Source organism: Oenanthe melanoleuca, chromosome 17, assembly GCF_029582105.1.
Source record: "Oenanthe melanoleuca isolate GR-GAL-2019-014 chromosome 17, OMel1.0, whole genome shotgun sequence".
NCBI lineage: Eukaryota > Metazoa > Chordata > Aves > Passeriformes > Muscicapidae > Oenanthe > Oenanthe melanoleuca.
Genome location: NC_079350.1, coordinates 5,855,471 through 5,868,129, shown reverse-complemented (window position 1 = coordinate 5,868,129; position 12,659 = coordinate 5,855,471). Strand labels below are relative to the sequence as shown.

At 44.5% G+C, this 12,659-nt stretch overlaps 2 protein-coding genes across 2 annotated transcripts; one reads left to right on the top strand and one right to left on the bottom strand.

Annotated features, from left to right (window-relative positions):
• Positions 1-1,067: 1,067 nt before the first annotated feature.
• PHYHD1 (phytanoyl-CoA dioxygenase domain containing 1) lies at positions 1,068-7,007 on the top strand. Its single transcript, XM_056504829.1, has 11 exons — positions 1,068-1,347; positions 2,136-2,294; positions 2,768-2,843; positions 2,971-3,018; positions 4,359-4,414; positions 4,597-4,659; positions 4,745-4,766; positions 5,128-5,256; positions 5,776-5,892; positions 6,011-6,137; positions 6,309-7,007. The coding sequence occupies exons 1-11, from the start codon at positions 1,126-1,128 to the stop codon at positions 6,352-6,354; spliced, it is 1,065 nt and encodes a 354-aa protein (XP_056360804.1). The 5' UTR covers positions 1,068-1,125; the 3' UTR covers positions 6,355-7,007.
• A 1,374-nt stretch (positions 7,008-8,381) lies between these two features.
• Positions 8,382-11,187, bottom strand: DOLK (dolichol kinase). The gene is given in 3 exon segments (XM_056504820.1): positions 8,382-10,787; positions 10,790-10,870; positions 11,059-11,187. Coding segments are annotated over 3 exon segments (1,776 nt in total). The 5' UTR covers positions 11,168-11,187; the 3' UTR covers positions 8,382-9,201.
• Between the last annotated feature and the right edge of the window lie 1,472 nt (positions 11,188-12,659).

The window sequence follows — 12,659 nt, the reverse complement described above, 5'->3', positions numbered from 1 at the left end:
TCCACTCCATCAGTTGGTGAGAGACTGGTAAGTGGAAGGAGGAACTACTGGAATATTTATTTGAGCTTCGCAGCATTTGAAACTGAGTTTCTTTACCCCCCTCCAGGTTTGTAGCCCAGTTGTTAAAGTTTCTGGCAGAATTTAGCTTTTTAAACTACTGGATTTATATCCTCCTATGTACAGGGAAAAGTCTGAAAAAAAGTTAAACCCCTAATTTCCTCTTTATTAAAAAAAAAAAAGTTTTAGTAAGGTGTGAAGGGATTTTATCCACAATTCCCATACAGAATAGAAAACTTAATTTTTTAAAACAGCCTCTCTTTAAATGGATTTTGAGTTGCATTCCTTCCTTTTGCAGGGTTTTCCTTTGGCTGGGTGAGTGATGCAAGAACCTGCCCCCATGGTGTTATTTTTGTGAAGTCCTGCTGCAAGGGTGTTTTCGGTGTTTCCTGTAGGAGTCAAACACATTTTCTTCTAGAGAAAAAACTTTCCCTAGGGATTCCCGATGGGAGGGATGTATTGGCTGGGAGCGCCACCGCTGGGCTGGCAGCTGTTCCTCCCTCTCTGCCTTTTGGATAAACTTTCTGCATTTTTGCTCTCTGGTTTGAACTTTGGGTGGATTTGACTTACTTATTTATAAATATTACATGGACTTCTGGACCTGCAGGAGAGTGAACAGAGCAAGTGAAGGTGTAAATTATCATAAAGCAGCTGTGAATGAAGATAGCAGAAGTATTCTCTGTGGGTTTTACCAATCCCTCAGTGAAAGCTCTTTTCCACCTTTTAGTTTGTTGTCTCCTGGGCTGGGGAGCTCTTTCAGCGGATATGCTCAAGTGCTGGCAGGACTTACTAACCAAAAAGGGCTCTCTAAGACCCTGAATTAGTACTTTAAATTTGTTCAAGACATCTTGATCTTTTCTTCACACTTGAATCCTATTTTAACTCCCCCTTATCTTACTTACCTCTGCAATTACCAGTTTAACTGCCCTAATTTTAAATCTGGGTTATTAATTAAAAGTGATTCTTCCTTGGACTCAAATATTCATCAAGTCTGTGACTGCAGTTGAATATAAATTTTTTGTGTGCTTTGTTACCACCAAGAGCCAAAGCAATACTGCTCAGTCCTGAATGTCCCTGCTAGGAACAAAAAACTGGCAATGGGGACAAAAATCTGGAGCTGTGCAAGAGTCCAACTGCCCAGTGCTGGCTTTTATCACATGCTGGGACAAGGATCACGTGGAGAGGCGGGGAGTCAGCCCTGCACAGCCCAGCTCACATCGTGGTGGTGGTGGTGTGGTCTGGGGAGCTGCTGCCCCGATGGCACCTGTAACCCAGCACCAGATCCAGAAGGTAAGGAGCTGCTCTCCGGGGAGGGAGCGTGTCCCAAGTGCAGGCAGCTGCCACTGTGTGTGAGATACAGTCACTGCAGTTAACCTGCAGCAGCTCCAGCAAAGATCTGCTTTGCAAACATTTTACATTCTCCTCAGCTTCGTGTATTATGCGAATTTTAGTGTGTCAGTGTCGTGGCTATAAACTCTTCCGGGGGCAGCTCGTCCCACAGAGCTCTTGGAGGGATTTCTCCTTTGCCCCTTCTGCCTGTGCTGCTCGGCTCTCATCCCTGAACTCCAAATCTTCCTGGCAAAGGATAATCTCCAGGGTACTCTATATAAAGAAACTGAGTTCGCTGCCAACAGAGTTCATTTTGTAAAGGATTGTGTAGTGAACGGTGAGAAATCACCCGGGGATTTTTTCCTTAGAGAGAACAAAGCTTTCCAGCTCGTAAAGGAATCTCATTCTGATTTGGCACACAGGTATGGCTGCCCTGTTTGTGTTAGTGGGCTTGGTAATAGCTGCTGGTTATAGGTGTTAGATAACATATCCTTGAACCACAAACGGCTCTAGTGATGAGATCTCTGTTTTGTGTAGACTGAGGGATTGAAATAGATTGTTCTTAACTGTTTGGAATTTCAGCCTCTTAATAAATCTTTTGCAATAGAAGCCCCTCGTGAAATTAAAAATTAAGAACATGCTGCCTGGCTGCAGAGCTGGAGATGGGATGCTTTTCACCCTGTTTTCTTTTGCTTTGTGCAGCTTCCCCCAAGGACTCTGGGGAAGAGCAGTCACCACTTCTCTTCCAGTTCCACGAGGATGGCTTCCTTGTCCTGGAGCGGTTTTTCAGCGCAGAGGAGTGTGACAGCATGAGGAGCCAGATGCGGAGAATCGTGGCTGAGATGGAGGTGCCGCCGCACTGCCGCACCGCCTTCTCCACCAGGGAGGAGGAGCAGCTCCAGGAACAGGTACCCAGGAGGGAAAAGGCAAATTGCTGGTCAGGGTTCACTCTGGGGGACTCTTCCTTCTAACTGAACATAACACCCGCAGAGGAATTTGCTCTCCAGCTTTCTGCAAATGTTTGCTGGGATGTTATCAAGAGTCTTAGCGGTGTGCGGCTCTGCTTTCAACCCTCGGTAGCCACAAGCAGCTCTCCTAGATCACTTTGTACCTATTCTGCAGACAGAAAACTGGTTATTTTCCAGGCAGCCAGCAAAAGGAAAGCAAGGGTAACCTCTATGTGAGAGGTTCTTATAAATCACTGATCAGCTCTAAGATACGTAGTGTTGTGGAAAGCCTTTTTATGAGTGATTTTCCACTGTGTTTTGTTCATGCTGCGGCTTGGTGGGAAAAAGATGCAGGTGAGTGTTAATGCTTTGATTGATGGTTCATTTATGTTTTTACAAGGATGCTGTCTTTATTGGGCTCTTATCCCTGGCAGGGTAGCTCGGATTATTTCCTAACCAGCGGAGACAAGATTAGATTCTTCTTTGAGAAAGGTGTTTTGGATGAGAAAGGTAAGCCCTGGCCTGAGTTAGCCACATGGAGGGGATGGGAAAAGGCTGAGTGAGGGATCAGGGGCCAGTTTCCAGCTCAAGGAATGATTTCTGCTTTTCAATGTTCAATTATGGTTTTGTTTTGTAGGTAACTTTCTAATTCCAAAGGAGAAGTCTCTCAGCAAGGTTGGCCATGGTATGTTCAAAGGATGGGGTTTGGAGAGGGATGGACAAAAGAGATGTGGTTTTCAGACATGAGAATTTCTCCAGACACTGCTCATAACTGTCTCTGCAATTCCATCCATGCTGCCCCTCACTCTCTGCTCTCAGAGGACTGTATCTTCTATTCCAATCCTTTTCAAAAACCCCTTCTCAGAGGTTTTTCACCAATGAATAGCTCAGAGTCACTGACATGCAAAAGTTTGGACTTCAGCCCTTGGCTCTTTTATATAAGAGATTTGCTTTTAAAATGTATCACCTGATGACATCCAGTACAGACCAAACTCTCCACTGTGTGCTGTGTCCTGCTGGGTTGCTTATATTGAAGCAGCCCTCCCTCCTGTGGTGTCACCAACATCTTTTCTTTACCTTTACCAGTCTGTTTGACCTATTTCTTCTCTCCCAGTTTCTGGACTTGCATTTTCACCCCTTTTGTTTTCAAACAATACATGAAAAATGAGAGCAGGATTCCCTGCACCTGCAAACGTGAACTTTGCTCAGACTAAACTTCACTTTTCCACTATCGTTGGAAATTCAGTACTAAGACTTCTTGTTCTTTTTTTTGTTCTTTTCTTGTTCTATTCTGTCATACTTCAGCTTTTTCTCAGGGGAAATGAAAACAACTGTAGATTCCTGCTGACCCAGCAACTTGGCAATTCAAAAGCTTTCTCTAGTCTTATTTTCTGTAATTACTCATTTTGGTCAAGTCTCATCCCTTGCTTGAGAGCAGCTCCTGCTGGACTTGGGCATGTGTCCTCATGGCAAATCTGGGCAGGATGAGCTGGAGACACAACTCTGAGTCTTTGCTTTGTGGATTTGTCAGAGCTGGGTTGCAGCAAGAGTCTACACAAACACTCTGACCTGCTGGCAGGGGCTCTCTGAAGGACACCAAAGATGAGCTCTAGCTCCTTTTTGCAGTATTTCACTTTTCCAGTAAGTCTTAAGAGGTGTGTTTTTAAAGCATAAATTCACCCATATGTCTCAGGGTCATGTGTAATGATTGTCACTTGTGTAATATAATTCTGAATCACATAATATTCCATTTTGTTCACTCTGTTGTACACTGGCTTTTATGTGTGTGCAATACAATCATAGGGAGTGATTATATTTAAGGTCTTTCATGATGATTGTACAACCTGTAAGTGTCCTATCACTTTAGGTGATTTGATAAGTCAAATTTATGCATCTTGGGAGGGATGAAAGTTTCTGGCTGCAATTTATCCTGCTTGGCTGTGGTGTCTGCAGCTCATCACTGAGAGCTGCCACATTCCTTTCTCTTCCTTAAATCTTCTGTCTGAGCCTTTTCTTTCCCCTTAGCTCTACACGCTTATGATCCTGTCTTCAAGCAAATCACCCACTCCCCCAAGGTGCAGGTGAGCTTTTATTGCTTCCTAGAATGGTTCTGGGTAAAAAAAATAAATCGCAGAATAGTTAATTTTAGTTTTCTACACTCCCAGGGGGAGTAATTTTGTCAGTGAAAGGAAATTTAAATATCTTCAAACAATAATGCTAAATAGTGTGCAGAAAACATAAATCTTGGAAAATTTTCTTGCAGGAATTGGGAAGAAAACTAGGCCTTGAGAGACCAGTAGTTGTGCAGAGCATGTATATCTTCAAGGTACAGTAATTCAAGTTGTCTTGTCACTCAAGAGATAAGTGAGAAGCTGTGAAACTCTTCACACATCACTTTTTTTTCTTTGCAGCAACCTGGCATTGGTGGTGAAGGTGAGATTTGTGTTATCTCTATATCACACTGCAGATAATGCTCCTTTAGGAAAGGAATATTACCAGGGAAAAGGCTCAGAATCAGACTTAAACCTGTGAGTTTGGCGGTGCAAACCTTCTTAAAATAATCTTTGGAATTCACATTTTTTCAGAGACGTTTTTAATGGTATGCAGCTCAAACAAAGAGCTGTTCTTACATTTTACATTTTAGCAGCAGGCTAAAAGGTGGTACTTTTATATAAGATTTAATGTGTGTGATGAGTGGGTGGGCAGGGGAGGGCTCTGAGTCAGGGAGATGCAACCCTGAAGTCCTTCTAGGGGAACTGAATCCCATTAAAGACCCCAATGACTCTTCTTGCAGTGACACCACACCAGGATGCCACCTTCCTGCACACGGAGCCTCTGGGCAGGGTCCTGGGCTTCTGGATCGCCCTGGAAGATGCCACACAGGAGAATGGCTGTTTGTGGTTCATCCCTGGCTCTCACACCAGTAAGAGTCTGTGTGTGACCACTGCTGGTCACCAGCACAGTTCTGCTTTTCCCCATATCCAGAGCACACAGGGCAGCTTTAAACTTCTGCTCACCTAAAGAGTCACTCAGTGAGTGTAATCATAGTGCTCTTCAAATTTTAAACCACTCATTTCTCAAATTCTGGAGCCAGCTGCACTCATATCATGGTTTATGCTCCTATAGAAAGCACAAGTGGACCAAAGGTTGCCTTCGCATAAGTGTGTGATTATTTGTGTTCTTAAGGATCTGTTGCAATGCACAGAAGGGGCCAAAAAGGCAATCAAAAGGCAGCTGTTTTATTTGTTTCTGCCTCAGCTGGAAAATCCTGAATCTCTACTTAATGAAAAACACCCCACCCAAATTATTAAGGAAAGTATGACTATAGTAATAATAAAGTTCCTATCAATGCCAAGAGAAATCACTGATACTGTTCCTTTGCTGTGCAGAATGTAGCCAGGTGTTTAATTTTTGAGTGTTGGCTTGTTCTGTGGATTTGCAGATGGAATAGCCCGGAGGATGGTCCGTGCAGGTTCAGGTGCCTCAACATGTGTGGAGTTTGTGGGCTCAGAGCCAGCCTATGATGACAAGCAGTTCATACCTCTGCCTATAAGCAAAGGTACAAACAGCCCCGAGCGTGGTGCATCACAGCTCAAATTGTATTTTAACCCTGCACCTTCCCTTCCACTGGAGCTCATCTTTTGGAAAACAGCAATGCAGGTGATTCTTTCCCACAGGTGGACTCATCCTCATCCATGGTGAGGTTGTCCATAAGAGTGAACTCAACAGCTCAGAGTCTTCTCGCCACGCGTTCACCTTCCACGTGATGGAAGCCAAAGGCACCACCTGGAGCAAAGAGAACTGGTAAGGTTGTGATCCTCACAAGTGGCTGTGGAAACTGAAGCCTTTCCAATGCAATAGTTATGATAGCTGTTGCCTGTACAGTTTGTTGGTAGTGCCTCAGCTGGTGTTGATTTCACAGCTGCAGAAGTGGAGTAGCCTCTGAAGTTTTGCTTTTACCTCTTTACTCCCTAGGCTCCAGCCAACTCCTGAACTGCCTTTTCCATCACTCTACACTTGAAGTTAGTGACTGGCCAGTGGAGTCAATAGCTGATCAGTATTCCTTTCTGATTTTCATTCATGGTCTCTAAAAACAACCTTCACTAGATCAGTTCTCAATGTTCATTCATCCTCCTCCTCAAAGCAGGACCATTATCACAGCCCAGAACCTGCGGGTGACAGAAGCTTCTACTGCAGCAGGAGCCCTGCCAGTATGAGAGCAGTGACCCAGTCCTTTTGGTAAGGAAACACCTTCAGTCTTGAAAACAAACCAGTAAAGACCATTGCACCTTGACTGGGACCACTTAGCAAATATTTCTCCTTGCAGATACTCAGTGTTTTCTTGTGTTTAAGAGCGTAAATGTATTTCTTGACTGGTTGACTCCAGCAATGCACGTGAACATGTTGTGGGGAGAAGTTTTTCACCCCTAGGTTTCTGTCTTATTGTTGGAATAATAGTGATTTAAAACAATCTTGTTGTGGGTAAAATGAAGCAGGTAGTCTGCTTTTTATAGTCAATCTTCTAAATACTCCTGGCAGACAGTAATTGAGTGTTTTATCTCTGGGTGTGATTAAAAATGACAATTTTTAAAGATTCATGTTGAAACGATGGAAACAAAGAACCTCAATCAAACTCTTTACACTTAAATAAAAAGATAGAAATTCTCCTTTTCATCTCTGTCATCTTTTCTTTGAGGAAGACACAGTGTGACCTTCTCCCAAGAGATGGGGACAGTGCTGAATTGTCTGGCGGGCAGCTGGAACTCTCAAATATGCATAAGAACAATTTCTATCCCCAAAACCTCACCAAACCCAAACCAAGTTATAGCAAGGAATGTTTGGAAGTGCAAGCTCCAGTCTGTATCCTGAACAGAACAGAAGCTGTGTAGGTGTGATTTCAGTAGCACTGGTGCAGTGGCAACCCTGAGATAGGAGCCCAGTGTCACTAATCCAGAAATTATATCAGAGTAACCCCAAGGCTGCTGAGGGCCATGGCAGAGTGGACCCAAATCTTTTTTGACTCATCCCTTTCAAAAGTAAGTTGGAGCTGGGTTATGGCAACAGCAGGAACATTGAATGCCAAGTTCTGCATTCAAAAACCACCTTTGCTACAGTTTGTTTGAAAGTTGGAAGCAGGATGGAAGGAAAGCAAATTTCTCTGGTGCAATATATGACATCAGTGATGAAGGCTGCGGCTTGTGACAGAAGCAACTCAAATTTTGTCTGTATCTTTCCATGAGAGGAGTTAATAATTGAGAATTCTGCTGAGGAGGGATAATTTGTCCTGACTTGCACCACTACTTGCAGTGTGCAAAACCACCTACTGCAAGCACATAAATAAAATTTAGAAAAAGCTGGATTGGGAAGATTTCCTGTTAAATGTGAAGGAAACAACCCAGCAGTTATTGAGTTTGGTTTCCAACAGAGTATCTGACAATTTACTGTGTTAGTAACCAACTCTGGCATCCTCAGGAAAAGCAGCACCAAATCCCAGGAGCCTTCCCAAGCAGGGAGATGAATTGGGCAATGCTGCTGCTCAGCTGTTCCAGTCCTGGCTTGTTGCAGGACACAATAATGGATTCTGGAGCAAATTCTGCTGACCCAGGGACTGGTTTCACTCCACCCCTGGTCTAATGCTCCCTCCCAAGGCATGATCTCAGAGCTACAGGCCTGCAGGACAGTGTTGTGCAAGGTACCTTGGACTTCCCCCAACCTCTTCCCAAAAGTGAATTAAAAAAGGGTCAGAAGTGAACTTCATGATGCAAACTCAAATCTTGGAATGACAATCTCCTGCTTGGGCACATCCCTGGAGACAGGAAGGACATTTGTGTTTTGTTCTAATGGACACTGGGCAAACCAGTGAGAAGAGACTGTAATACAGAAGGGTTTCATACATAGAAATGAAGTGGGTTTTTTGGCCACAAAATGCTAGCTGTAATTTTAATTAAATGGATGAAATTCAGTAGGGTTAGTCAATTTGTTGATAGAAGCATTTTTATAAATTATTTGATAAAACATCTGGCTGAAAAAATGTGAAAAGTAGGAAAGTGTAATAGTAGAAAATTTTATTGACTTCAACAGATTTTCTGCTTTCATGATTAATGTGTAATTAGTTTAAGTTGTGACTTTGCTTAACTTTCCCCCATATTCATTCCAAATTAATTTAGAGATTAAATATTGAGAAAGATAAAACATTTTTCTTGCTGAAGCAAACTTCAGGGCTGAAGATTCACTGTTCTTATTAGTATGGTCAGGAATGAGCAGTGTCTGACATTCCCAAACCTTCACCTCCCACCCTGGGTGACTCAGCTGTGGCAGCTGCTGATTTGGAGTTGTGTTTGTGCATCGTGGTGTGGTGTTGGCTCTTGCTGATGAGGACTGGACATAGCTGGACACTTGCACCTGGTTCCTGTGCCCACCCTCGTTATCAAACATGCTTTACATGGTGCTTATACAGAAATCAGAGTTCACACATCAAACACAAGACACAGGACTTGGTACAGAAAACAAAGTACAGTACAGAGGTAGCAACATCTGAGAGACTTGATTGTTTATTTTTTCCTCTCTAATTGACTTACCTCTTCTTCCTCTGCTTCCCTTGGGCACCCAGAAGAAACTTAAATTGGTTTATTAAATACAAGTGCTGTTTTTATCAGTCATGTCTGTTGCTGTTAGAACATAAATCCAGCTATTTTTGATGGGGTAAAAACAAGACCAAATCAAAACCTTTACTTCAAATAAGTCTCTTTCATTTCTGTTCTAAACAATTTTCTCTGCTGTACCAAAAGATCAGCTCTGAGCTTTCACTACAGTGCATTTCTAGTACCTTTCTCTAGGGAGGGAAAAAACTCTGTTCCTGGAAGTGCTTCTATGCCATGAGCATGATCTGGAGGTAGAGAGGCAACAGCAGATTATCAATTTGAGTAGTGTAAGCTTCCAAAAGAGAAACCAAACTCACAGATGCCAGAATCCAGGCATAGCCGGAGTTCAGATTCACACTGCTGTCAAAAATCAGAATGAGAGCCACAGCAATGATCTGTGCAAAAATAGCTGTCATTGTCCCTTCAAAGGTCTTCTTTGTTCCTGGCCATTTGATTTCCCCCACAGTACTGCCAAAAACAGAGGCAATGGTGTCTCCTACCCCTACTGCCAACACCCCAGAGTAGGGGACCAGTGCTCCTGCCCCGGGCAAGGTGCCTTTAGGAGCACAAGATCTGGGAAACAACCACACTGGGAGAGACATGCCAAGGAGGAGATAAATATGAGTCAAGATTAGAGGTCCACTGTCTCTTTCATCTAAGAAGAGAGAGAGCAGATGCCTCAGGGTTTGTCCAAAAGGTTTGATCCTGAAGTACCGAACGTACTCTAAGAAGATGAACACTGCCAGACACAGCACTGCAGCAACATAGAGGAGCTGGCGGTCATAAATTAGTCCAGGAACATAAGTAGCTACAACAATGAAATGGAAATATTTCCTGGTTATAGTCGAGGCCTGGTGTTTTTTAGATTCAGATGATCTCTTGGCGTTCTGGTAGAAAACCACACCACATGCTGAGGCAGCCAAGAAAGTCCAATACACAAGAAGGTAAAGTCTTGTCTGTGTCTGAAACAGAAACTGGAGCAGCCAGAACAAAGGGTTCCTCTGGATCAGTCGGTACAGCCAAGGCATGATGACCCCTAAGCCTAACACTGCTGTCATCATGTGGAAAAACATGGAGGAGATCCACGTGCCCGAATCCATGAAAATGAAGAGCACAGTGAAAAAAAGACCAAGAAGAACAACTCCGACAACTGCTACCAGAAGGAAGAAGTCAATGGGATCCCCTCTGCCCTCGATTACATTCAGTGAGCGTTTAATGAGCTGATTGAGAACAAAACTTACACCTCCAAGAACCAGCAGCGCTTCTCCAGGAGTGAAACATCGAGGCAACAAGTACAGCAAGATCATACTGAGGTAGACAAAAATGAGCAGCACTTCTAGAACCTCTATCACTTCTGAGACAGTCAAGGAATGCTTCATGGTGTAGATAATGATGCTGCCAGCAATACCGGTCAGGATGCAGGTGTTGGTTGGCACTGGTTTGGTGATGCCAACTGCCAAGACGGACAGGAAGAGAGCGAGCAGCATTCCCGTGGAAGCCACGACGACGCCAAAGCGCTCGAAGTACACGATGCCAGCAGCCCTGCACCTCTCCTTCATCACCACCCCCAGCAGGGGCATGACCATGCTGGCAGGCAGGAGGCCGCTGTTGGCTGCCCCCCGGAACTGGAACACGGCCCCCCCCAGCTGCAGCAGCCGGTCCCATTTGAACTGCACGTAGAAAGCCTGGACGGCCAAAGCCAGGGCGCACCAGGAGAACCTGTCCCACACCACGGCGTGCACCGACAGCACCACCGTGAACACCAGCAGCGACTCCACCAGCACCGCTCTGTTCAACATGATTCCAGCCCAGCCTGCTCAAGCTTGCAGGATCTCACCAGTCCCAATATGCTCAGTTGTCCATTAGGAAGAATTCCTTTCCGTGCTACTGCAATTCCTATTAAAAAAACCCGAACAAACAAGCAATTAAAGCAACTATTTGGACAGATAAAATGTTTGCACAGCTATTTTGTTCTTTAACTCAATTTAAACTGATAGTTATGAGCCAATTGCTAATGTCAACACACAGATGATTAAAAAAAAAAAAAAAAAAAAAGAGTGAGGTGAGCCAATCCTGCACTTCACCTTCTCTAAGTGAAGGCTCACAGCCCACTGACAGCTGCCCTGCAAACCAAACTTTCCTTTTAACTTTTGGACTGGACGATAAGCAGTTGAGATAATCGGCAACAGGCATATTTACTCTGATAGGTTAAATCTCATCTTATCTTCCTGAAAGAATTGTGGGCATTGACAACATTGTGCAATTCTCACCAGCATTTATTGCTTTCTGGCAACCTTCATTTCTCTGTGGATACATAATTTGATAATCAGCCATATGGAAACCTCTGCCATTACACTGGTGCCTCTTCTGGGGTCTTTGAAGGTCTCAGGTTCTTTATTTCTGTTGGAAATATTATGGTTGATTCAGTTGTGAAACAAGGGATTATTTTATATTTTCTGGCCCACCCTTAAGGTGATTAGCAGCAAAGTCTTATTAAATTCTACTCCCCAAGTCTCATTGCCAATATCTACACCAGCTCCCTCATGGAAAGCCAGAAGTTTATTTAAGGTTCTCTTTTGGGTTTTCAGCCAGTGTTGAATGGTGACACCAGACTACAAAGTTGACAAAGTAATAGCAATATTACTGAGGAACTATTACAGCTTGTACTATCAAGCTTCCTTAGACAGTGTGTCTGCAGTGTTTAGATATTTATGACTCTGTACTGAAAACTTAATTATTGATAGATTGCTTTTTGGCATCCTTATTCATATAGCCTGAAATACCTGATTGCCAAACAGCTTCATTTCATGCACTGTTGCTACACAGCTCCACCAAGCCAAGTCTAATCTTTTGTCATTGCAATGAATTTTTAAACAGGAGAAGAATTAAACATACAGTCAATAAAACAGAACTGGTTTGGGCAATATCTACCTCTAACCAATAATGGTTTTGGGGTCCTACTCCCTGCTGTTTGTGAACACTGGGGAGGGGGAAGCCTAAGGCTTATTTGAGAAGAAGCAGAAATGTCACCTGCCAACCAAAGACCGAGTCCTCCTACTCAGTGTGACAATCTTAAGATTGCACCCCAGCTCCTGTATCACTGGCACGTGACAGCTTCCCCACCAGGCTGCCAGACTGGGCAGAGTTTCACCCTGGCTGAAGTCTCTGATGCAGCAGCTCTGAATGTTTAGACCTGACACTCTGCAACGTGATATATTTCACTGCTGAATTATTTCGTTTTCTCGCGCCTGCCGCAATCCCCTCCTCTGCACTTTCTTTCAGGTACCGTGAAGTTCCTCGGCACTGCGGCTCTCCCATCACCGAACGGGACCCATCACCCTGCGCTTCAAGCCAGACCGAGCGTTTTCTGCCTGGTTCGTGATCCGCATCCCGGTTTTCAGGGCAGGGAAGCTTCCCACTGACGCGCTGCCATACAACCGATAGCCCTCCCCTCGCTGCAGCCCCTGCGTGCTCCCTCTCCTGCCCTCGCCCCTGCAGCGCTGTGGACTCCCCTCAACCCGCTGGCTGCCCGCTCCCTGTCCTTCCACGCTGCTCGCCGCCGCCTCCTGTCCCCCTCAGCCGCGACACCCATAACCCAGCCTCTACTCCTGGGAACGATATCCGCCCGCGGGAGGTGTCGGAGGCGCTCCCGGGTGATTCCCGGTTCCAGCGCGAAGCTGCGGCC